Source organism: Thunnus maccoyii, chromosome 11 (assembly GCF_910596095.1).
Source record: "Thunnus maccoyii chromosome 11, fThuMac1.1, whole genome shotgun sequence".
In the NCBI taxonomy this organism is placed as follows: Eukaryota; Metazoa; Chordata; class Actinopteri; order Scombriformes; family Scombridae; genus Thunnus; species Thunnus maccoyii.
The window spans coordinates 31,002,016-31,028,673 of record NC_056543.1 but is presented as its reverse complement, the minus strand read 5'-3'; the positions used below and the strand labels follow the sequence as shown (position 1 = coordinate 31,028,673).

General features: G+C 42.1%; 1 protein-coding gene across 1 annotated transcript; it reads left to right on the top strand.

Annotated features, from left to right (window-relative positions):
* Nucleotides 1-276: 276 nt before the first annotated feature.
* Nucleotides 277-26,658, top strand: fhip1b (FHF complex subunit HOOK interacting protein 1B). The gene is made up of 12 exons (XM_042426235.1): nucleotides 277-1,676; nucleotides 6,444-6,937; nucleotides 8,869-9,273; nucleotides 9,793-10,023; nucleotides 13,533-13,778; nucleotides 14,422-14,589; nucleotides 15,507-15,586; nucleotides 16,164-16,333; nucleotides 16,615-18,012; nucleotides 19,722-19,900; nucleotides 20,602-20,761; nucleotides 21,606-26,658. Exons 2-12 carry the CDS (start codon nucleotides 6,809-6,811, stop codon nucleotides 21,908-21,910), a joined length of 3,471 nt encoding a protein of 1,156 aa, XP_042282169.1. The 5' UTR covers nucleotides 277-1,676; nucleotides 6,444-6,808; the 3' UTR covers nucleotides 21,911-26,658.

Sequence of the window (26,658 nt, the reverse complement as noted above, 5' to 3'; positions counted from 1 at the left end):
TAAACATGTTAATTTCTGCTGTAAAGTTGAGCAGTTTAACATGGGGGTCTATGGGGACTGACTCACTTTTGGAGCCAGTCTCCAGTGGCCATTCGAGGAACTGCAGTTTTGGCTTAATTTTTCAGCCCCAGAGGTTGCCGCTTGTTTACACCATTCAAACGTTTGTATGCTTTGTTGACAATATTTCTGTTCTGTTCTACCACCATACCACCAACCACCATAAGAAGTTTCACAGAAACAATCCTAACTCATTTACCACTTCCACTTACTAGCTTTTTCCAAAGCTTTCACTTCCACTTACTAGCTTTTTCCAAAGCTTTCAGCAATATCACACAGTTCATCAGCAGTTGGTCAAACTATTTCCAAACTCAAGAATGAACTTTTTTAACTTTTAAAGAGGCACTTCACTGTTTTTTCACATGTAGTTCAGTTTACCCATCACGTGTAGCACTATTCAACCTGTGAAAACTGTTGTACAATGTCTTTTGTCGCTCTCTGGGGTACTTTCCAAAGTGAAAAAAATTACGACATACATGTTATCAGTTATCTATATATCTCTATCATCTCTATTTTTAAACAGGAATCAGGAAACCTGCAGTATAAACTGGAGGTGAGGGGTTTAAAAGAAGTGGGTATTTAGGGGGCAGAGAGGATCTAATAAAAGACACTATAGCGTTGCATTATGGGAAATGTAGGATCAAGTGTTTTGGAGCTTGTGTGTTGGCCTTAATGGGCAGGGTATCAGCCTCTACAGCATCAGTTTTGACTTTTAATCTGTCTTGTGTGTGTTCCCCCAACTTTATGATAGTGCGTTACCAAATAGCTGGAGTGCCCCTTTAAGCCAGCTGAAATGCAGCCTAAAAGTAGCCTGTGGAATCACAACAGCAACTGCCCAAACATTATGTCTATCTCCATGACAACCAAGCAAACTGACAAACTGAGGAAAAATGAATGATACAGTTGAAAGCTATGCAAAAAGCTATTAAGTTGACTTGGATAGTTTTGTCATACTACTAGCTATATCCAAGATGCTCATAAACTGGATTCAGAATTGATTTATCTTTTTTTAAATTAGTTTCTTGTGCACTAACTGTCAAAATGGTGCCCTGTCAACACTAGTACACAGCGTACACTTGATAGAGTTAGTATGGAATTGGGTCACAGTGTTTGCTCTTTAATTTTTGGCATACAGCAGTGAGGAGCGGCAAGGAGCGGCGTGGAGCGGTGAGGAGCGGCGGGGAACGGTTAAGAGTAGTAAGGAGCGGTGAGGAGCGGTGAGGAGCTGTAAGGAGCGATGTGGAGCGTTGAGGAGCGGCGAGGAGCGGCGTCGCTGTGGGTGTCGTGTGGGAGGAGTTTAAGTAAGATGGCTGCGGGAGAGGGAAGAGTATTTGAGAAATCATCAAATGGGATGTTTATCTCTCGCTAACAGGATGCACAGCAGCCCGAATGAAGGAGTGGTTAATGTTTTAGCTTGCCCGACTCAGTATTGTCTAGCTCGCCAGTTGTCTTCGGATAACTTGAGCGCTGTCCATCCGTTAACTGCTCTGACATTGTGGAATTCATTAGCAGCTAGTCGTTAGCAACCCACCAGCGCTAACTTACTAGCAACCAGCTAGCAGGTACCCGTGGAAATCAGCACCTCGCAGCAACTGTTGAGACTCCTACATATATATAAGGTGAGTAACTTCTTAATAACTTAGTAGAGAAGAGCATCAGCACGTTAACAAGATGAATAAACTATATCCATGGTTGACATTTCGTAACCAGCTAATTATCTTTGCAGTACCAACTAGCTTGCTACATCATCTCGCCAGCTTCGCCTGGCTAATGTGAGATCTGGCTGTGGGATGGTGACTTAAAGATCAGGGGTAAATAAAGCACAAATGCGATTAAGGTAACTTGAATAAACCAGCCAGTTTAAAGGCAAGGTCATTGCATTTGTCGTACTATTTTGTGGTTGCAGTCAGGAGCCATAGGTGCGCTAACAGTCTGTCAGGCTGGAGGGGACACATGACTCAAAACACTGCAGTGATTGATGCCTGACTTTGCATGATCCGCGTCCTGACTGAAATAATTGGATATCGTTTTCCTTGAAACTCTGGTACCAGGAGTGCTTTAGCTGTTATGTTTAAGCTTGTCAGCTGCAGCAATGGCAATGAACTCTTCAATAATCTGCAATCTGAAGACACCTGAACACTTGAGTGGATCAATTCTCGTTATCAAAGGCGTTGAGGGCTAAAGTTACACTCTGATGACAGTACTTTAACAGATAATATCATGATCCATTTATGAATGCACTCAAGCATAGATCTGGATCTAATATGAATACTTTTTGAGTGTCCACTCACATTAGTGTTAAAAACTTTTCAAGTATGGAAAGCAGTAAATGCTTGGTCAGACTCTTCCTGACTATGAATACATATTTCCTGATAGGAAAGAGGTAAATGATTTTCTTTCTAGTTTGACAATCTTAACTTAAGGTCCACCTACAACTAACTTTCAACCACATCTCAATTTTAATTTTTAGAACGTGTCAGAGCTGAAATTATTAGTCTATTAATTGATCAGTTGACACAAAATTCATCTGCAACAATTCTGATTGTTGATTAAGTTATTTTATAAGCAAAAATGCCAAAAAAAATACTGATTCCAGATTGTTTTTTTTTGTCCTCTGTGATAGGAAATTGATTATCTTTGGATTTTGGACTGATCAACCATAGACTGTGTTTTATGTCTGTATGTCAGTTCTTGTATAGCTTTTGTTTTATTAAGACAGATGGAAGCATTTGGGAGGTTTGACTTACTTTGTTGAGTATAAATAAGGATTCTTTAATAAAAACATATAAGATATTAAAAGAAAAAGTTTTGGTATTGGTACCCAACTAAGTAGATTATGACAATTATAGCCTGTTTTCTGTTATATAGTGGTTTGCCATAGCAGTGCACTTTAAAGCAGAAATCTATTCTAACAGAATATGTTTGGATGATGTTGTTGACTACATCAGAAAAGCTAAGTTGCACATTATTTTGTAAATGGTTTTCTACCTTTTGAAGCTGGGGTTGAGATGCTGGTTGTCATAGTGAGGGGTGGTGGTTACAGAGCGGACGTGTTGGGATCAGTAAACAGGCTACAGGAAGTCAAATATTCCTTTTACAGCTATCCACATTTTCTGCTGTGTTTAAGATCAGCTTCGCCACTGATTTAACATGCACAGTAGGTGAATGGAAAGACCACATCTGCTCGTATCTGTCGCAGCCGTCGTCAGAACTCGATCCAGATTTTGGTCGCTCTTGTCCCGTCCCCCCCCCCCCCTCTGAAGACTCCCCTCGTTCTATTGCTGCAAACACAGAGGTGATCGGTGTGGTTCAGTTGTTAACATGGACAGTGACAGCAATAGAAATGTGAGGAATGTGGAGGACATTTTCACACCTGTGCACACCTGGACAGTTCCTGCAGAAAGCATGCACGGCTGTTAGTTTGTTGATATTAGGAAGCCACAGAAACTTTTGGAAAACAAGCTCCACTTTCCTAACATAAGAGAATATTATGAGGCCTTTAGACTTTTTTTGGTGTGATACGATAACAGTCCAGAGGAGCTGTGGTCTGGTGTGTTTGATCACTAACCTTTAATACACTGTCTTTATGAAGGCAGCCTCCCTATGCTGGAATCTGTAGTTGAACTTTGAGCTGGTTTTATGATGCTTAAGTGTGTGACCTGAAAAATAAAACACATTTTGAATTTCCCTGTGATAAAAGCTCATGTGAGCTGAGCGCTGCATGTCAGGATATCTCAGAAGTCTCACGGTGAGGCAGACAAGGCTGACGTGTATTTAAGGTAATTGCATTTATGGTGAATCATAGTTAGCCTGTGTTTTCTGTGAGCTCGTTTTCAGTCATTTTGCTGTAGATGTATCTGCTTTGACTCTTTACGGGTCGAGTGTTTTTTCTGCTTTCTTGTCTGGGTATGGATTCATTCGGTGTATTCACAGAAATGATTGGATTTTCTCTCAGTATCTTTAACTTTGTCTCACCTGCTGAGGGAGGGTTAATTATTAAAAAAAAACCCAGCTTGGATGTTACATTTTAGCTGCATGTTTCAGTGCTGTTTGTGTTCAGCTACTCATATAACTGTTGTATGAGAAATTCAATAAAGCAAAACATGGAGACTTATTGATTTAGGAAAGCCGAGCCAGAAGTCATCAAATCTGTTACTCGTGTCTGACCCGAGACCAAGTCATGTGACTTCAGTCCACATCATGTGGCCACAAGTAAAAACAAATACTTTTGTAATCCACTTAAAAGTCCACTTATCTACACTTCCATTTAAACAGTGTGGCACTCAACTCATTAACCCATTCATTGTCCTTTTGACTCACCAGAGTAACTTGGAGAATGAAAGCAAACAGTTTCATAGAAATGGATTTCAAGAGCCATTGAGAGACGCTTTTGACATGAACTTTGAACTAAATGTAATACAGTGAGAGAAATCTAACTGTGATAACTGGGTTTCTCTTATAGGAATACACTGCTGAAAATCTTTTGAGTATAAAACGGGCCTGTAGTGTTGAAAGGTGAATATTTGTGGTTTGCTCCTTCAAGGGGGGGCAGCAGCTGTGGTCAGGTTGGATTCACAGCAGTTACAATGAAGACCCAGAATCACTCCAAAACAAAAAAAAAAAAGGACATCAAAATGTGTAAAACAATCCTGCAGCATAATGCACTTCTCCACTCTGGATCCATCTGTTCACTGGGTCCCAAATAATCCTCACAATAAATCACTAAGTACACTACTTCTGGCAGATATGTGGAGCAGAGACACAGGAGTGATGCATGTATCTCTGATGTGGAGAAACTCATCAGGTGGAGAGCATTTGATACTTACAAGATGTTCGGCTAACCTGACGCACCAGATGCTTTGTTACACAGAACCATCGGAGAAGTCGTCCTTGTAAACTAAGGGCTTATGGATAGTTAACATTAAAAGACAGCGCGCAGTGTCAGAGTCAGTATTTGTGCATCCGCCGAACGTTGGTTCCATTTGTGCCGGTGTTCCAGCAGTCAGTATATCTTCAGTATAACAAAAAAAGTGAGACAGGAAAGGTGTCAGTGATAACGATGACATGTCGGGGATTTAAATAAGCGCCCGTCGCCTGCAGCTCTTCATCAGTTCACCGTGGCCGCTTCCTCTGTTATCATTACTCCGCTGCGATATTATGTAAAACCGATCCACCAAATTTTAGTAAGAGTTATCACAAACACACTTTACATATGTCCTCAGCCCTGACCGCATAGATTTAGAGATTTTAATCTGCTCTCAGGCAACAGCTTCCATGTTTCTACTTGATATCATCTGTGTGCTACAACGGTTTTTAGTCGATTGAGACATGGGTTTGTTTAGTGCCTTACACGTAGAGTCTCATCAAATTTAGTAAAGCTCGGGTTTTCTGCTAGAAAAGTTGTCAGGCCCGGCGGGGTGGAGGGGTGGGTGGGTCGCAGCACATAGTAGCAGAGTGAGACATCTGGTCAGCTGCTCTCATGTCATCCCGGGTGTCGGTGCATGTTTTCAGCAGAAACTGCTCAACCTGCTCTCTGATGGTAGGCGGCTCGCTCCATTAGCTGCAGCCTCACCGTCACACACACACACGCTCTCGCTCTCTCTAGACCGCACACTCCTTACGCACTGAGATATTCCTTGAAGGAGCTATGCTATTTGTATAACACATTTTAGTTTAGAAAACATCTTAAGATACATTTTTAAAAAAATCCCAGATGTTTAGGCCAGGAGTGGAGGGTCAACTGGGCTGCTGGGCTTGCGATGCACTGGTGGAAACCCTGGTAAAGCCTGTGACTTGTGATGAATTGTTGTGTTTTATCTTTTTTGGGGTCAAAAAGGGCAGTTGGAGTACGAGCAGCAACACTGAGCGGTGCCAATATTTCTGAATGAAATAATTAACTTTTTAAATTTTAGTTATGATTAAAATACTGAATTTGCTTGGGTTTTGCATGCACAAGGTGAATTGGCTGTTCATTGAAGGACTGCATGGTTTCCGTGGTAACAGCATACTGTAAGGCTGAGCTACGCAGATGCTCTTGGGTACAGATGATGGATTTGTGAATGGATGGGTGTTTGGATGACATGATTGAGAGATGATAGAAGTTTGTCAGCTGTCAGGCTTTTTGCTGAACAGATTTTAGGGATGTAATTAGCAATTGTGTCAATTTCCAGTTAGTTAGATAATTTTTCTATCAATAGTTAAATCTAAGAAATGTGTGAAAACTGTGAAAAATGCCCATCAGATAATCTAAGATGATGCGTTCAAATCACTTCTTTTCTTAAACCAACAATCAAAACCCAAATCATCCATGATAATAAGAGTCTGAAAGGTTGTGAAAAGTCTTGATTAACATGTTGAATGTTCTGTTTGTTTCTGTCTGTTTACAGAGCACAGAGTGCCCGTCCTGACTGGCTATGGGGTGGTGTTGGCTTCAGACTGGATGACAGGGTCTACAGGGAGGACAGGGTTACACAGTTTCTAAAGCAGCAGCGGGCTTTTCCTAAACGTACACTGAGCGGCAGTGACAGCCGACCTCCTTCTCTCCGTGTGGATACACTCTCCCTCCCCGTTCTCCCCCCTCCTCTCCTCCCCCGTCTCCCCATCTCCCCCTCCTCCCCGCATCATCTTTTCCTTTTCTTCCCTTTTTAATTTCTTTTTGTCTTCCGTCGCCTCTGACCGTTCTGACGGAGCTCCCTTTTCCTCACCTCTTGAGTTCTTGTGACCTTTGACCTGCCTCCCACCGCGCTCCAGTATGAGCTGGCTGAGCAGGTTGAACCCGCGGGGTCCCGGGAGTCGGTCCAGTCGGAGCGCTACCCCCTCCAGCCCCTGCACCGCTGACCCGGAGACCTGCCTCATGGTGTTCGAGAACCACTGGAGACAGGTGAGCTGGAGATGCTCCTCTTCTCTTGGATTTTCATGAAACTGCATATTTAGTTTTTGATCATTTGTGGGCTCAACTTCGATGCTAGTTTTGCAGAATAACATTTTACTCACCAACTTCATACTTCACACTTGCAAACACTTGAGCAATATTATCCAAACCACTTATTTGAAAGTACTCACTGTAATTGTGTGTGCATGCAGTAGGACACGGTGTGATCATCTTTGTTTTATTTCAAAAGAAGTGTTTTAGACGATTACGGTAAATGGGCATTTTTAAAAAAAAACTTGTGTTAATGTCTCACTGCTTGCATTGCTCAACTATTTTGCTGCAGAGCTGTCAGACTGCAGTGAATTTAACCTGTTTAGGCCTGCAAATAACAATAATTTTATTTTGTTTTACTGTTTAGTCTATTTAATGTTAGAAAACAGGAGCTCAAGGTGACTTCAAATGATGTGATTTGTTCAGCCAACTGTCCAAAAATATTCAATTGATAATGATGAAAAAATCAAAACATATTCACATTTGAAAAGCCAGAACCAGATATTGTTTTTGCTGGATAAATAATGATGGATTTTCAGTTGATGATTGGTTTACAGCAGTAAAGCTGTCACACCCCCGCACTATCAAAGTCATTTACAACAGTTGAAAGAAAATGCTGCATGTTTAGTCGTCTCTGCCGTGTGTAGAGCAGCGCGGAGATAAAAAGGTAAAAGTTCACTTTCTGTGAATAGTAAACGGAGGAGAAAGCAGTTGGAGTTCTCAGGCTCCGTCTTTGTTTTAGTGAATGATTATCTGTCCAGACACCTACAGCACTGTGGATGTTCACACGTTCAGTTGGCAGCGCCGGGGGGGCCGGTGAGAGTAATCAGAGTACTTTAACAGTGTGACTGGCTGATGTCCAATCACTGATTGATAGTTTTATAGGTTACACAGTCTTGTCACTGCCTAACAATTTCTTAAAATGTCAATCCGCCATGTTTTTAGTTTTTAAGCTCTAAAAAGTGTTATATAATAAAGTTTATTATTATATTTTTCAGAAGGCTTTAGAGTTGCATATGAGAAAATAAAACAAATATAACAAATGGTTTTGTGTGAAAGCGTGTTTGTACAAGCATGTCGGTTGCGAAACATTCACCAAACTGGTTCCCAGCAACATGGTCTTTCATGAGGCTCTGGCTTTCAGCTCATATATTCACCACACATACATGATTGTTATCTGCACGCAGATGAGCACAGTCATCATAGCTGTAGTCAAACTGACTGATAGACCTCTCAGTAAATGTTATGAAACCCTGGCTTCGTTATTCCGTAGAGCTGCAACAGTTATCAACTATTTTGATAAGTGATTTATCATTTTGAGTAATTTTTTAAGAAAAAAAATCTAAAAATTCTCTGATTCCAGCTTCTCAAATGTGACGTTTTATACACCAAACGACTAATCGATGAATCAAGAAAATAAGCAGCTTAATCAATAATAAAAATAATAGTTGCAGCTCTTATTTTGTCTAATTTTGTGGAGAATAGCATGTGAGTAAATATATGTATTTTAGTGCCAGGAATGACTTTTTATCCATCAAAATGTGATTTTATTGCATTGGGAATATCTGTAAATGACATAACACTATATTAATAATATAGTAATAATTTACATCTGTTATTAAGGGTGGAAGGTACAGCCAACACATCAAAGGAAGGAAGATTCTGAGATTCTTCTATATGCCATGACAATAAACTACATTTAAAGGATCTTAACCAGTCTAATAACCCCACTGTTGTCTGTTTACACAACCCAGAAGTTGTTAAACATAATTAAAATGGAATAAAAGTCCTGTAAGAGTTTAGTTATTTTGTAGTGGCTCACAGTAGGACAGCCAGTGTTAAGAGTTGAACATGACACCAAAACAAACTCTCTCTCTTCCTTTATTCAGGTCTCCTGGGTGTTGGAGCAGCACGAGCCGTCCTCCTCCAGCGATGACCTGACAGCGGTGAGGAATCACACCGATCAGATGTTATGTCTGCTGGCGGAAGAACGGCCCGCCGAGGGCTCGGAGGGCGCTGCCAACGTGACACCCATGGGCCCCATACTGGAGATGGTGGTCACTGAGAATATTCTGGAGTGCGTGGTTCAGTGGCACCTCCGCCGCGGCCTGGACCCAGACAGCCAGGGGGCTCTGCTCAAGCTGTTTGAAATGCTCATCGGTCAGTCCCAGCAGCCCCTGCTGCAGCACACAGCCGTCCTCCATCCCCTGCTGAGGCTGCTGGGAGCATGTGCCGACCCAGAACTCGGTTGTCCTTCAGCCCTAGAAAACAGCTTGGTACTGCTGCTTAATCAGGTACACTCCTACTGTTTGTTACTTCTCTAATGTGTACACTACATGTAAAAAAAATAACAGACCTGAAAAGATTATTTAAACCCACAAAGACTAGAGACACACACACATTACTCTCACACAGTCAGGAAGGACAATCAGAAAGGAGCACATGTTGAATGACTGAAGTAGACTTTGATTCGAGTTGTGTCGCTAGGCAACCCCAGAAAGGAGGAAAGGAGAACACTTGGTGGACGTTTGCATGCAGGGAGTTTGCCTCTGTAATTTGGCAGCAGTATGCATGGAAAAAGCACAGGAAAGAGAATGCTACATTGTGGCTCTGCACTAAAATCTGATGAAATAAATAGAATTATTTATTATAATCATTGTGAGGATGTTAGCATGCTGATGTTATCATTACTGCGCCCAAGTACAGCCCCACAGAGCCGCCACCATGGCTGAAGATTCTTAGAATTTGTATCACTGTTTCATCACTTTTTTTCATACTGCGGTCTTTAATTGTGACTCCGTGAATCCCGTCAGGTCTGTGTGTCCATGGCCCGGCAGCCGGTGGTTTTAGAGATGCTGTTCCGAGCAGCACCGGCCCAGCAGGGCTCCACCAATCTGCTGATCTTCTCCCTCCTCGTGCCGTTCATCCACCGGGACGGAGCCATCGGACAGCAGGCCAGAGACGCACTGCTGCTGGTCATGGCGGCCTCGGCCAGCCATGAGGCGGTGGCACGCTACATCGCTGAGAACTCCTACTTCTGCCCGGTGAGGAACGGTGCTCATGAAATGGTTTTGTTTTTAAAACAAACTATGTGGTCATGGAAAGTGTTGTGTTTTAGATGTTAACTGGGGGGTTTGTAGAGTGTGGTTAACATGTGGGTTAGGGTTGAGCCTTTATAAAAACCTGGTTGTAACTACCTGTCACTTAGTTATGATGGATTGCATATTTTCTCATTTTCTGATTTTTAAGTAAAGTTGAAAGATAATTCCAACATGCCAAGACCACAGAAAATCCTCATTTCTGAATGTTTGGCAGGTAGCAGTAGAGGTTATACATTGGGATCCAGTAAACATAGTTCTGTTCAATAGTTAACTTCCATTTTATAATATGTGCAGGGTATATCAAACTGCAGGTAACCATAGCAACACTACTAAAATGTCTTGCTATTTTAGAAGTTAATTATAACTGATAATTGAAGCACAGTAATTGGCCGTTGTATAAGGGTGATAATGGACTCCACCTGTCGGGACAACTTGTTTATATGTTGTTTACTTGTTTTTAACATATTCCTTATTTTGTGATTGCATAGAACACACTGAGGGTTTATACCAGAACACAAAGAGGGTTACAAGCAGATATACACATGAATATGACCCATGCTTTAATAATGCAAAACTGATTAATTGTTTAGTCAGTCATCCAAAAAATAGCATCAATTTTGATAATCAGATGATGATTGTAGGTATTTATCAAGCAAAAATGTCAAGTGTCTGGTTCTAGCTTCTCAGGTGTGAGGATTTACTGTTCTGTTCTCTGTTCTGTGTCATTGTGAATCAAATATCTTTGGGTTTTAGACTGTCACTCGGACAAAAGAGGCAATTTGATGATGTCATTCTGGGCCGTGTGTGCACGTTTTTGTCACCTCATTGGGACCTTTTCCGGTATAAACACCGATCTTGTCAGGACCAGTAGTCCTCATGGGGACCAAAGCCTGGTCCTAATGAGGCAAAACGCCATTTCCTGGTAAAGGTTAGGGGTAAAGTGTGAATTGAGGTTAGTTAAAGTTAGGGTTAGGCATGAACTGGTTAGGTTTTGGGTTAGGCTGTCCACAATGAATGGAAGTCAATGCAATGTCCTAACAAGGATAGCTGGGCAAACTTGTGTGTGTGTGTGTGTGTGTGTGTGTGTGTGTGTGTGCGTGTGTGTGCGTGTGTGTGCGTGTGTGTGCGTGTGTGTGCGTGTGTGTGTGTGTGTGTGTGTGTGTGTGTGTGTGTGTGTGTGCCCGCGTGCTGTGTAGTTCTGATGCATTAGAGATGGCATGTGATAATGGAAGGGGAAGGAGATGACTCTGACAGAACATTAATACTTATCTACATCCTCTCAGCTCTGTCTCAACCTTGAACATTTCCTGTAAATGTCTAAAAAAAAAAAAAAAAAAAAAAGAAAAAAGAACCACCTAACTGAATTTCACAAGCTGCTTGTGTTTGTCTTTAGTAGAACTCCTTACTGCTGCTGCACCACACAAATAAATACTGTATAAACTTCCAACATAGCTAATCAACATTTCACTGAGACTTAACCACATGATGGGATATTGCAGGGCTCCTAGTAGATGATAACAATCAAATGATGATCGTATTTTAAACGATCATTTAAATTTCAGGATTGAACTTTGGGTTTCTAGTGGTGAACATACACTCAGTGTTTTATCACATGGTCTGTAAACAAGAGAAAATATTAAAGAAGGCTGTGAAGGAAGACTGAGTACCAGTGTTTGCCTGTTGTAGTTCTCTCCAGCTGCCACTGGGAGGTACTAAGGAGCCATATTTCACTGATTGCACTTGTATGTCTAATTAAAGTGTCGCAACGGAGCGACATCGAAGCTTCAAAACTGCATTATGAGAGTGAACAGTGTTACATATCCAATCTAGTCTATGATGCGTGTGGTTTAATGCTTTGGTCAGTTCTCTTATCTTTTGCTCTGCCTGTACACTGTGCTGTGAAAGAGCTGGCTCAGCTATTTTCTGCTCGTCCTCCTTCCAGCAGCTTCAGTCTGACCTACTTACTGACTAGAGAGACCAGTGGAGGTGGCATCAAGGAGCAAATGCTCCTCTCTGCCTCAATCACACTGTTTTCTGCCCATGCATTCTCTCTCACACTCTGCAGTCGACCTTGTTTTGACATTAAGGATGTAGCAGTAGATTCTTAGACCAGCATAATGGACCTCTTAGTGCACAGCGAGCAGTGTTTATCACACACACACTGCATCTCTTTTCTAATGGGCTGGGTTCAATGAAGTATTCCCACTACCAGGTCCAGGTTTTTATGCCCATTGTATTTATTTTTACATATCATGCAAGCAAAAATAAAAATTATCTGCTGTCGTCAACACACTAAAGTATGCCTCACCTGAGATGGCTTTAAATCGGGACTCTTCCATTACCTCTGGACAGTTCATACTGGGAAGACTTATTGCATGTCCAACTTCCATTTTCCAACCACTGAAGTTTGCTGAGTTGTTGCCCGTACACTCACTCACACTGTTATTAAAACAAACTGTGTTTTCATCAGACACAAGAGAACACTGGTCAGTATTATGTATATTAGAAACATATCGTTTCCTAGAATAAACATGGAGGGTGGGGTTGAGCAATCTTTTGTCTTAATCTCCAGCTCCTTGAGCAAGACACTGAGCCCAAATACCAGGACACCTTCATGACTGTGTGTGCGTGTGTGTGCGTGTGTGTGCGTGTGTGTGTGTGTGTGTGTGTGCGTGCGTGTGTGTGTGTGCGTGCGTGGGTGAATGAGAGACCTGTTGTATATTGCTTTATACAGTAAATGCGGTCCATCAATTATAATTGTCTCTTCAGTTGTCAGTGATAATATTTAGATAATAGTTAGGATATATCAAGCTCATCATTCAGGGTTTTTTTGTTGTTGTTGTATAAAAAAAATCCAAGTATTTATCTGTGAAAATCTGTAAAAACTGAAAACAACGAGCCTTAAAAGTCTCCGCTGGTTTAGCATGGCACTTTTTGGAAAAGAAATATCAAAATTGATGCAGCAGAACCAGAGATATCATATTTTTTATTCCATGCATTCGTCCCCTTGTCAAAACCTGACACCTACATTACCCATGATGCAACTTAACAGATGACAGTTCAGTTGGAGATTCAGGTGTGTTATGCTGCTAGTAGCAGCTAATGTAGCCTGGAGCTGCTAGCCTCCAGCACAGAAGAAGAATGGGCTACAGAGGTCTGTCAACTTGACTTCTTTCTAACTCCTCATCCCCAGGTTTTTTTCATTTTTCACACTTGTAGTCTCCAGCCCCAACCAACACTGACTCAAGTGACATCACTTGAGGAAATGTATCAGATTTCATGCGGCTCCCTCTGGAGACACAAAAGGCTTTATACTACCTTTTCGACGTATGCAGTTGTACTCCTTAGCACCAGGATGCACACATGTTTCCATGGGAACTCTATGCTCACCAGCTGCACCGGGGCTGTCGAGGTTCAGCGGTCTGACCTGTAGCCTCTGTGTCTCTCCTCAGGTGTTGGCCACAGGCCTCAGCGCCCTCTACTCCTCTCTGCCCAGGAAGATTGAGGTTCGAGGTGACGACTGGCACGCCCTGCGGCGGGAGGACTGGATGGGCGTGTCGTCACTCGTGCTGTTCATGAACTCGCTTGAGTTCTGCAATGCTGTGGTGCAGGTCTCTCATCCCCTGGTCCGCTCCCAGCTTCTGGACTACCTCCACAACGGCTTCCTTGTACCCGTCATGGGTCCCGCCCTGCACAAGGTAGGAAAGGGATGAGTGGCAGGTCTTCCCAGAAACAAGGTCAAGACTCCTCTGGATAATCACAGAGCTCTCTGTCAACAGTTGGAATAGTGACTAATTTGTTGTTTGAAAATATTTGCTATGGTTAACAGATGTTAGGGAGGTCTTTGAGTTTTCTTTGGACATTGTTCCCAGAAAGACACACTGATGTTAAGACTTTCAAATTCTGTTGTGCGTCAGAAACTATCTGCATTACTAGATTCCACTAGGAGTATGTGGGGAAAAAGTGCAATTTCTGTGTGAAAACAGAGAACTGTGTCAACTGATCCTTTAAGGAAAACAGGGTGGGGTGTACCACAAATGATGTGCCATATTTGAAGATGACCACTTTGTTATTGCTCCTCTTGAGTTACTGGAATCCTTCTTTTGTTGTGGAAGTGTTTTTTGCAGGAGAGTAAGAACAATTGTGTGAACAGATTTGTTTGCTGGACTTTCTTCAAAAGATGACTCAAGAGAATCAAAGCAAACAGCTGTTTCACAATGTTTGAACAAATTGTCCTTCTGCATGTTTTTAATCTTAGACTTCATCTTATTCAGAGGACCGTTGTCAAATCGCCTTCTTATGCAGTTTTGAGACAAACTTGTGTGTGTGTTTGGTTCATAGTCATCTGTGGATGAGATGATCGCTAGCACCGCGTACCTGGACCTTTTCCTGCGGAGCGTGACGGAGACATCCCTCCTCAAAACCTTCCTGCGCTTCATCCTGCTGCATCGCCACGACAACGATACCATCCTGGACACACTTCTCACACGCATCAGCAGTAATTCAAGGGTCTGTATATATATATATATATATATGTGTGTGTGTGTGTGTGTGTGTTTGTGATGGAGCCTTGAGGACCTCATATGAACCTAGATGCGTGGGTGGTGAGTGGGCTTCAAACAAAAAAATTGATTGAAAATGATTCCAGCAGAATAAAGAAGTATTTGTTTTTTTTCAGAGCAAACACAGAAAAGTAAATGTCATCAAGTTTGCTGCTTCTATTGGTTGTTGCACATTGTTCTTATTTGGTAAATCAACCCACAGTCAAATGTGTGCACACAGTCCTCAGTTTAATAAATTCTGAACCCTCAAAATAAACAAATTCTAGTCACTGGGAAACAGTCGTGTGTTTAGGAAAAAAAACACATGATTCATCCTGATATCATGTTGCAAGTTTCTCCCTTTGAAAGTGGACGTTGAAAATCTATGATCGGTTCATTCATTCATTCAAGCTTTATTTATACAGCGTGGGCAGGAGCAGATCTATAGAAATATTCATGGCAAACGGTTGGCATGGAGACTTTAAGGGGTGGAAATATACAGTATATGTGCTTATTTAATCGCAGATAAATAAAAATAAATTGGGTATGACTGGAAAGCTGAGACTCTTGTGTGATGGTGTTAGTCCCCAAAGTAGTCATTTCATTGTAGTGAAACCATTTTTTTTTAAACTTGACCTCACTGTATAAAATGACCCTGTTGTGACACACAGTGCTGAGCTGCATCTCAAATCAATCTTCAGGCTCCCAGCTTTCAGATGATGTATATCACTTCTATGTGACAGATACTGTTGACCTGCTGTCTCTCCCTATTTTCTGAAAGTAAAAGTAGTGCATTGGTTTTTGGTTGGCATTGGTCAAATTGGTTTTGATATACATGATCTAGTCTCTGGATAATAACTGTAACTTCTGACCTCTGTGTTGCAGCTCTGCATGGTATCATTGAGCCTCTTCAGGACTCTTCTCTCCCTGAACTGCGAAGACATCATGCTGCAGCTTGTTCTCAGGTACGTGCACATCTGAGCAAGTCTTCCTAAAGGTTTTATTTTTATTTCTATTTTTATATGCAAAACATAATGTGGAAAATATCTCGCCTACATACTCAGTCATTCAGCCTTTCTCTATGAGTTGTTGGAAGGTACAGCAGTGTGTACAATTCTAGTATTTTTGTCCCTCCATCATTTGATTTTTTTTTTTTTTAAGGTGTGTCTGGCTATTTAGCTTCACCAGTTTTATTTATCTGTAAAATACATTTACATATTGGAAGATAAATGCTTGAAAAGAAGATTTTTTTCGAATTTTTACTAATATTTTGTCAGCAAATCCAGTTTATATGAATGTTTCATCATTAGGATGATTGAGAATCTTGATAGACACAATAACTACAGTTATCAGTTAAGATCCAAATAACTACTTTTATCTGAGAGCCTGAATGGGCTGCACTACCTAAAATCAAATTAAAGATTTGTGTGTGCATCTGTGCGTGCGTGCGTGTGTGTGTGTGTGTGTGTGCGTGTGTGTGTGTGTGTGTGTGTGTGTGTGTGTGTGTGTGTGTGTGTGTGTGTGTGTGTGGTTTGGTACCAGGTATCTGCTGCCCTGTACCCATGTAATGCTGAGTCAGCGTCGTGCCATCAGGGAGACTGACATGTATGGAAAGTCAGCAGACAAGTTCCTGGCACTGATCCCAGAGTGTTGCCGGCTGAGTGCAGTGCCCTCTGCTGAGCGGGACGAGGACTCTGCATTCTGGGGCAAAGGTGACCAACAAACGCCTGTGAATAATGAATATTTGACATTTATAACTGGATGTCAACACCCCAAAAACATTTTTAATTTTTAATGACAATCCTGCCGCCACTGCATCCGTCTCTTATTCTGTGCCACCTTTTGTGAAGATGATGAGTCATAGATTGCCTCCCTACTAAAAGTCAATTTCATGGTGACTCCAATGAGAGGAAAGGATGGTAAAAGTTCAGTGTTTCCTGCACATTTATGTTTTTCTTTCTGACACATTTGCTTCTGTTTTGTCTGCCTGCAGTGCTGAACAGCCCCAGCACAGAGTCTCCAGCCCCGCCCAGACCCAGCACACCGTCCCGCTTAGCCTTCTTCATTCGCCAACAGAGTAGTGGGGGCGGATCAGGAGGAGGGGGTCCCTCTACCCCGACCAGCGTGGAGCCGCCGCAGCAGGGTCCTCCCAGCCCTCACCCAATGTCCCCTGATAGCCCGATGCACCAGCAGCAGGCCCACACAGAGTGTCTGGACTGGGACTCGGGCTACCTAGAGTACCTCAAAGATGCCCGGCGAGGCATCGAGCTTTGCTCCTGGGCCTGCCGTGACTGGTCGGCGCCTTACGACGGAGAAAACCCCTCCCCGAACGCGGCCCCTCCACCCCCGCCTCCTGCTACCTCCACTCCTTCCATAGCAATGGTCCCTGAGCACTTCTCTTTCCAGCAAGGAGGAACCAGTAACACATCTCCAGGTCAGCAGAGGGCAGCCATCGTGGCGGCGGCACGGTCCGAATGGAGCAGCTCAGAGCGGGACAGTGGAGAGTGGGACGTCACCATCGGCAAAAACAACTGCATCAGCCTCACGCCACGCTCCAAGAAACGCAGCCTGCAGAGAGAGGAGCTCCTGCCAAAACCCGTGCCTCCTCTCGTCCCTTCCTCCTCGTCTTCAGCCGCCCCTTTATCGACCTCCCACCCCACCTCGTCCCCGGCTCCTCACATTCCAACCTCTGCCATCACTGTTAGTTACCAGGCCATGTACAACGGGACGATGGGGTCGGGGGATGGCTGCTCAGACAGTCGGGATAGAGGACTGGAGGTAAAGAAAGTGAAGAGAGACTTGGGCGAGCAGCAGTATTTGGATGAAAATGCAAATCAAAACGGATCCCTGGTCACATGCCCCTCCCAAAGCTGCACTGCTCTCCCACAGTCAATATTTAGCAACAGTGACATGAATGATGCAAAATCTCTCTGCCCTAAGCAGATTCCCTCTCCGAGCTCCATCACACAGCCAATGTCGGACACCAAGCTGCTGACCAGCGACACCTCAAACCCGCACAGCGCATCCTCAGATCTTCCAGAAGCCAACCAGACACAACAATCTGTAGAGAGTCTTATTGAGGAGCTGCTGGAGCAAGCACCAGGAGATCCACAGCTCCCAGCAGACTCCAACGGCCAGGGCATCAGCATCGAGGCCTTCAGCCAGGAGCTGAGGGAGCTGGAGGACCGGGTGAGAGAACGCAACAGAGCAGCCTGCCAGCAGGAGGAAAGCACCAGAGTGTCCCTGACCGCTGAGCGGCAGGAGGAGGAACAACAGCTGCCCTCGGGCCTGGAGGTGAAGCTGACCAGTGACGTTAAGGGAGATAGTTCTGTAGTGAGCATCTGCAGTCCCCCCAGACTTCTCAATCAGCCTGCCTCTCAGCCATACACAGGTAAGATCAGGCATGTTGGCACCTTCCCGCAGGGTTATGGGGGTGTTTATTTGTGCCTCATAACGTAGCCGTTATGAAAAAATCACAAAATAATGCATTCATTCTTTCACAGACAGCCACAGTCACACACACATAACAGGCAGTAGGCAACAGACAACAGGCGTTGGTGTGGAAGTTCTTCACTGTGAGTGAAGAAGACACAAAGCTCATAATTTTTAATACCTTTTAAGTCCAGAATAAGCCATGGAGGAACAACCTAGAAAACATTTGGAACAACTAAGTGAATCAGACACTTAAAAACCATCACGGTGGTGAACGTGTCCCATTTCAAGAAGAAAATTATAAGTTATTTAAATAGTTAATGAACAGTTGAATTTCAGTATTGCATTGAAGAAAAGTTACAAGAATGTTTGTAGATGCTGTTGATTATAGTTCTTAGAAAGAATATATAGAAATATTTAATATTAAATTCTCATAAAGAAAGAACATCTGAATCGGCAGGTCAGACTTTTAATAAATCAGAACCGGTCAAGAAAATTGCAATCGTTGCATCTCTAATCAATTCATTAACACTGCATTGACGCATGTTGCCGCAAATAAAACAGCTCATGCCTGCAGTAATGATGAGCTTGGTGCCAGTCAGAATTAGCTTTAACTGTTATAACCAGTGTTACTTGCCTTGAGTTGATAACTTTATGTGATTGAGGAGAGTAACAAGCTACAGTGAGAGGAGGCGGATCACACACACACACACACACACACACACACACACAAACGCTGAATACAGAGAGAAAGAGAGTTAGGAGTTATTGACAGCTGTATCATTCATTATATGATACAACTTGTTGAACTGTGTGTTTGATGGCCGAGATTCTGCATGAAATATCTCTTATCAGTGATTTTTATATTGATACTGTATCTCTGACTAGTTCATCTTTACACCCTTACTGCCATCGTTGTAGCAAATGGATATGATGATGATTTTGTTCTTCATGTATTGTCATGGTAGTCATATACTTTCATTAGAAGTCTTTTATTAGCAGACTCCACTGATAAACTGCCGGCTGTTTGAGGTTTATCAACATAACAAAAGATTTTGACATGATCCAGCGCACTGATTGGCTGGCAGAATCGCCGTCTCCGTACCATCCTTTACATACCATAAATAAATCTTTTTTGTGTATGATGCATATAACGAGATAGAAACCTGATTCAGACCTTGAGAATTAAAGTTAGTCGGTTGATTAGTTTGGTTTTGCAGTTGTGAAATTACACTGAGGGGAAGTTCTGGTTGAAATGATGAAAGCTGAAGCGGTGAGGAATGCCACCTTCATGCTTCAACAGCACTTGAATAACTTTTCTATCAGGACTATCCACCCCAAGACAGTTGTTGTACTTTGTAATAATCTTACTTCAAATGTACAGTTCTCCATTTTTCCATGAAGTCAAAGTCCACAGTTCATAGGTGGCACCACAGTGGCAGCACTGCTGAAGAATTGCCCCATTTGACATACAAGCTGTTAGCACACCCTGCTATCTATATCTCACAGTCTGACTGCCTCCACGCCACCGCACTTATTTAAAAAAAGCTGTCAAACACACATCTGATCTCATCCCAAGTTTGTTCACATGCAACTGAGCTTGAGTTACGTGTTTTCCTACCATCCATCTCTCTCTCTCTCTCTCTCTCTCTCTCTCTCTCTCTGCAGGTCCGTTCATGGTGGTTCTGTTTGCCAAGCTGGAAAACATGCTCCAAAACTCGCTGTACGTCAACATCCTGCTGACAGGCATCGTAGCCCAGCTGGCCTGCTATCCTCAGCCCCTCCTACGCTCCTTCCTGCTCAACACCAACATGGTCTTCCAGCCCAGTGTCAAGTCACTGATCCAGGTACCGCACCCATTATGAAATGCCTTATAACTTTCATTTCAAGTGTGTTACATTGTTAAAGCAAGTCTGAGCAAAATAGTTTCTGTATTTGTAGTTGAAGTGATTGAGTTTTCTGTTTTTAGGCAGAACTGTCCTCTTGCAGCCCACCTCACTTCTGTGCTAGCTTGTGTTCCAATAGCATCAGGCCCACAATGATTTTTGCAGAGTTTTTTTTTTTTTTTTTTTAGTAAAAAAAAGTTTCTAGAGAGCTCCTACTGTATGTCACATGAAGTTTGCTGAGCACAGTAATGATCCACTATTTAGATTTGAATGACAGCGGCCTTCTCTGTTGCTCCACTGTCAGGACAAACTGTCCTCACTCATCACTGCTGTAAGGTTCTGAGGTTAGCTCATAACACAGGTTATTCTTATTCAACACTGACTGAGGAATCACTGAAGGCCTGTTCATACTCTCCACGTCCACATGGCTGTGCAGACGCCTCTGTGGACGTACGTGCACAGCCCAATATTTGTGACCGTGAGGACTGTACAAGCCAGCTGCACATGCTAGCAAAGCAAACAGGTCTGTGTCTGCAGATGAACAGAACCACGTCCGCGGTCTGCGTGCAAGTCCGCAGCTGTCTGTGGAAGCAGACAGAATGAATTGGCCTTAAAAACAATCAAATCAAACATCTGAAGCTTTGTTCCCCAACGCTCCTCAGGTTCTAGGTTCTGTGAAGAACCGTATCGAGGCGTTTGCAGCCTCCCATGAGGACTTCCCTGCCATGCTGAAGAAAGCCCAACAGTACCTGGTGGCCCGAGGCAAAGTGGACTGGACCGACTCGCCTGCTGTCCCCACCCTGCGGCGCTCTGATTCACTGGGTGAGCATGGAAACAAGACACTATCTTATCTGTTCGTGTGTTGTATGTTCTTAGTATGTATGTTGCTGATATCAGATCAGGCAGACGTGGATGGTTGATTGTTGGGTTCTGCCTTTTCTATCAGCCATTAAACCACAACAGAATCCGGTTCCTGCTACAGTTTGTAAGAAACCTCTTTGCATAGTAATTAAAGACTAAAACATGTGATGATTGATACAACCAGTCACTGCCTCCATCCCCACAATACAGAAAAGATGTAACAAGTTATCTTTGTATTATTTAATCTAAAATCTTCCTTTAAAGTCGAGGCAATTTTATTTATAGACTGTTGCACAATTCATACAGTGCAGCAGTTACTAAGTGCTTCACATACAAATTAACTTTAATAATGAAAATATAACCAGGAGATTTACCCACAAATTATTGACATAAGAGCAATAAAATTAAATGACATAATATTCTGTACATACCCATATATAGTTTTAGATGCAAGCCTGATAAATAAATACAAAAACATAAAAGCAATAAAACATCAAAGTGTAATGAGGTGAGTCCTGTTGATTATGTGATATGAATTCTCTTATTTTATCTTTTTTCAAGATGCAAAGTTTCTGAATCAGTGAATTGGAAACAAATAGTTTATTTCACTGCTGTAGCTGAATTCATTTTTTGAGTTTTGAAGGTTAATCTGAGAGGAGAAGGCTTAGCTTAAGATGTATAGTTTTGCTGTAAATTGTTAGCAAATGTCAAATACTGTATCATAAGTGGAAACATTCATTCTTGACTTGACAACATCCTCGTTAGCGCTGCGATGACTCACGAACGTCATGTCTTCTGGTTCCAGTGAAGAGTCGTAAGCCATCTCTCGGAGACCTTATCCTTCGTCACACCAACAGCCCGACCCGGGCTCGACACGCCGCTCAGCTGGCCCTGGCACACGTACGGGACGGCGGCCAATCCCTGCACAGCGCTCTGTTCCGCGGAGGTGGAGGCGCATCCGGCCTGGAGAAGCAAGCTGAGGCGCTTCGGGTGAAGAACGCCGTCTACTGCGCCGTTATCTTCTGTGAGTTCCTCAAGGAGCTAGCTGCATTGGCTCAAGAGCACGCTGTCACTCTACCCTTCCCTCACAGCCAGGAGCCAGAGGAATAGACGTAAACATTAGACTCCTCAGTTCAGCTCTTAGCCCCCCGTTTCTTTTTTGTTTCAGCTGTAAACAGAGTTATAAAGGATTCTCTAATGGCCAGAGGACAGACTGGAGCACTGAGACTTTTCTGTCGCTGAAGTGTTTGTCTGCTACGACAGACAAAAGCAAGATGAACGCAGTGGCATTTTTGTACCAAAATCATTATAGGATACCTATAGGACTGGAGAGATTTTACTCATCTGTAAACTTTAATGATATTGTGCATATCATGTATTATATTTACATTCTATACACAGAAAATCTCAGTAGATAGCTTGAGATTTGGGATCTTGTATATACACGTACCATGGTACCATATTCATGGTAAAAAAGCGACAAAGTAAAGCCACAGATAAAAGAAATAGGTGCACATACTGGTGCTAGTCGATACTCTTAGGTTTTAAGTTGAAAGGGTGCTTTCAGGCGGCACAGCAGAGGAGGTTTTATCCTCAACAAACTCACGACAGACACCAAAAATAGTTTGGCATTTAAAGCGTAGGCTAGTTAGCTCAATCAGCTTCGGCCATCTCTGTACGATAAGCTCATCTTGCTTTCGTCACAGAGGTTTTTTCATCCTCAATCAAGAACTGGCCGATTTTAGAGAAAAGCGCACAGAAAAAGGGGCCGCGATGCTTGTAAAGACTGGTCATCAAAGAACGAGATGGAAAAACTGGAAAAACCGGAGAGGGAGAGCGCCACTTCCACTCCTGTATATCAACACGACCAACACAAATGTACTGGGAAAAAAAACATTTCAAGTAATTCATGCCATTTTTTTTTTTTTTTTATATATATTTTATTTTGTGTGTTTTCTGCAATCGCACCGTTTTCTAGACATATCAGCAACATGTGGGAGCAGGTGTGTCTGTCGTCGTGTATTTTTTTTTTTGTTTGTTTTTAAAGAACGGCTCCTTTCCATCAGGAAGCCGTTCACCTGTTGCCATAAAGAGGATGTGAGATTGAAAAAGGCAACACTGCTTTACAATGTGTGTCATTTAGTATTTTTAAGAAACACTAAGAGAAGGGAAAGATTTGTTTTTTTGTTTTTTTTTAGGGAGCGTTGGCATGATTTCCATTCCCTTTAAAGTGACAGCTGAAAAAACTCCTGATGAGGCATTCACTGACTTTTCTTTAAACTGATCTGTCTGTTCAGCTGGGAGCTAAAAAAAAAGAAGCTTTTAAGATGCCATTTCAATTTTCCCATTTTTTTTTTGTTGTTTTCCCTACCTTCAAGGTTTTGTCTCTGTCTGGTGAGACAGGCCAACCTGAACACACGACTGTTCATCTCGGAACTTAACATGCTGCTATTTTTTAACACTAACACCCATTTTTAATAGCTACGATCTCTTCATTTGATAGGTACCGAGTATAAATGTGTATGCGAGCATGTGGAGGAACTGGTGCCAGCGTCGTGGTCGGCATTTAATTTATTTTTCGTGTCTGAGGTTGAATGAAGGTGCAGCCACACAGTGTTAAAAAGCTTTCGGCAGGACAGGAGTATTCACTTTATTCAACTCTCGTCTTTCTTCCTCAACATGAAGCATCCTTTAGAAGCTTTGCATCGGTAGTAGTTAGTTTTGTATGACAGCTATGCTTTATATTACAGGTATGTCAATTCTTAATCATTCCTGATCGTTTCCCAGTTCTTTTTCAGAAACTCATCCAGGAAACTGAATGATTAGGAAACGACTGACCTGTAAAATAAAGCTGATGACTGCATTTTAAATCCACCTGCCTATGACCCAGCTTTTTTGTGAAATAATGAGGTTTTTTGCACATACTAGCCATTCTCTCTCAACTTTTTAGCAGTAGAGAAACTGCCTGCCATCCTCAAAAGTCTTACATCTGAAAACTGAAATCGACCCATATGAACATGCCATCTTTTTTTTTTTTTTTCCTTTTTTTTGTTTCCAAGTGTTTTGACTCTCTCAACAAGTTGAGGTCTTCCCAACTTGTCAAAGCCATAGCCATGGTGGTCATCTTTGTAAATGTTCTCCATCACTGCTGTAACTCACTTTTCTATGGAATTTCTACACATTTTCTAACACCCCACTGTTTGTTTTTTAAGCACCATTTGAAGATTTTTTTTTTTTTTTGCATGCCAGTTAAAGCCAGGTGTTTAATTAAATGTAGTGTAGGGTAAGTTTTATTGGTTTGTGCAACAGTGCCAAGCTCAAATTAGCTTCCATGCAGTAGCGTTTAGTGAGTCATCGGGCTGCCTGCAGAGATCAGCGGCGGCTGAACGTTTGCTCTCGGCTGATTTTAAATCGGTACAGTAGAAAAATCTTCTGTATTTTACCCACTGCCATCCGTCCGTCCATCTGTTCACCTAGTCTACAGTACATCCATGTGTTCGGAACAAGATTAACATTTAACCTTGATTCCCTTTTTTCCCTTGCACAGAGGAAAAAAAAGGCAGAGGGCCTTACTCCTCACTTTTACTGTCAAGATTGTTTTTATTAGAAGTTCTGTTGAAGTCAACGTTCAGCTTCTTCTTCAGTTACTACACAGGTCGGACATTGTAACTAAGCAGTTTCATACATCAGTCAGTTATCTGTATTTCTGTGATACGTCGGTAGACACCAAAGACAATCTCTCTGAATACCTGAAACTCCCAGTTTCTCTGTTTTAAGCAATCATAGACAGCTTAAAGTTACACAATCTGAACACTGGAACAAACCTGATTTAGAAAGCACTTTTTAACTGTTGAAAATGCAACAAACACAAAAAAGGTGCCAATACCTGGTTTAATTCTGTTACAGTAAAAGTGAAATGGCCAAACACGACAAAATGTATTTTTTATCACCCTCCCTCTACAATTTTATAGGAAAATGTTAAGGATAAGACAGAAGATATTATAATACCACTGCTCTCAGCAGGTAAATTGCCCAGTAATGTTGCTGTGACATAGTTAAATAATAGAACCAATGGCCAGACCTACAACAGTAAGATAAGGGTGAGGTGTGTTGCTGAGGCTCAGCCCTGATGACAAAAAGGGAGTAACTCAGTGTTAGCATTGGTCCTGTGCTACTGATTTTGTTTTTCTGATTTTGGGGTTGTAGCCCATGCACACTCATTGCTTTTTAAAGAAATACTTGCTTGTATTTCATTTTTAAGACTACAAAGATGTTGATGTGACAAAGTTTGTAACGGGGTGATTTTATAAGGCATTATTATCCTGCCAGAGACTTTGATCTCCTCCTGCACTTGTCAGACTCACAGTAAGCAGAGCTGGGCAGCGCTGATATGCAAACATGTAACTGGCAAATGTAATGAAGGCTTCATGTTTATTGCGACGGATTATCAAGTTTTATCAACGTTGGTTTTTCATATTTGAACGGCAGCAAATGGCTTCCTCTGCTGGTGGAAAAGTGAACCCTCCAACTGTAGAAACCAGTTAGAATCATGGTGACAGACAGACAAACACCATTACTGATCATTTCAATTTACTTTTGGGAAATAAAAGTGTTTAGTTTTAGACCAAGCAGCTACTACGACTGAATGCTGAAGCCGATGCTTCTAATGGCCACTAGAAACCTCACTGTAATGAAGTGACTGAGAAAACCAAATTCCAACCAAAAACTCTCTTAGAAATAGTTAGATGTATAATCTGTTCACAGTAACCAGTCAGGGCCTCAAAAATATATCAAGGCCAAGCGTCTTGGCCTATCACAGTCAGCCGTGGCGGTTGCTGTTCCCCTGTCCCACCTCAGCTCTACTCAGCTCTACTCTATTTGATAAAACGTTGATTTCCAGACTTTAACCGACAAAGAGAGCAGCGAGCAGTAAACCCAAAGCTAAGCTTCACAAAATAATGTGTAATGTGTCACAGATTTGCTGTTTTTTTTTTTTTGTTGTTGTTGTTGTTGTTGTGTGTTTTAGGCAGATGTTTGAACACTACAACTGATCTAATAGAATCCTTCAGATGAACATTCACATGTTGTGAGTATATTCAAGGGTACACGCATTTCACACAGCAAGCCAAAGCGGTTAACCATCACTGACTTTCACTTGAATTTTGGATGTTGGAACGCCCCGACACAACACGAAATCAAACACAACTCATGAGATTTCACTTCACAGTTTCAGTTGCAGGTATAAACGGTTAGACAGTTTATCTCTTCCAATCATTTCGACTGTATGAATGCTACAACTCAAACCGTTATGGCTGTTTTATTTTGAAAACCTGAAGGACTCTGGTTAGAATTTGCTCTTGCAGTCGATTCCTTTCCACATTATGTACACTTTGTGCCATGTTTGATGTAGATTTGTGTCATGTGTTGATTTGTAATGCTTATCACGGGATGTACAGTATGTACAGCATCTTCTCTTTTTTTTTTTTCTCTCTCTCTTTCTTTGAAAAGCTTTGACTTTTCCCTCTGACATTTCTCCCCTGCGATCTATGCAAAACATGCTCTGGTGTCCCCTGTTTGAAGCAGACGAGATGACGTGGACTGGTGTAATGTGTAAATACTGTAAAAAAAAAAAAAAAAAAGCAATGGGTCAAAAATGCAGAGGTATGTGACATAACCAACAGGACAGAATGAAAATCATGCTCAAGTAATGTAACGATGAATGTTGTCAGAAATATTTTTCTATATTTTGAAATCATTAGGAAAAAAAAGGACAAAAATACAATGTGGGGAAAAAGCTGTCAGAAGAACACTACAAAGGGAATGTTTTTATTAATTTATAAATTCTTTGCCTAGCAATA

Coding starts and splice junctions, on each gene's coding strand:
- fhip1b (XM_042426235.1), top strand. CDS start 6,809: ATGAGCTGGCTGAGCAGGTTGAACCCGCGGGGTCCCGGGAGTCGGTCC. Junction 9,274..9,792: donor TGGTACTGCTGCTTAATCAG/GTACACTCCTAC, acceptor GAATCCCGTCAG/GTCTGTGTGTCCATGGCCCG. Junction 20,762..21,605: donor GCGGCGCTCTGATTCACTGG/GTGAGCATGGAA, acceptor TTCTGGTTCCAG/TGAAGAGTCGTAAGCCATCT.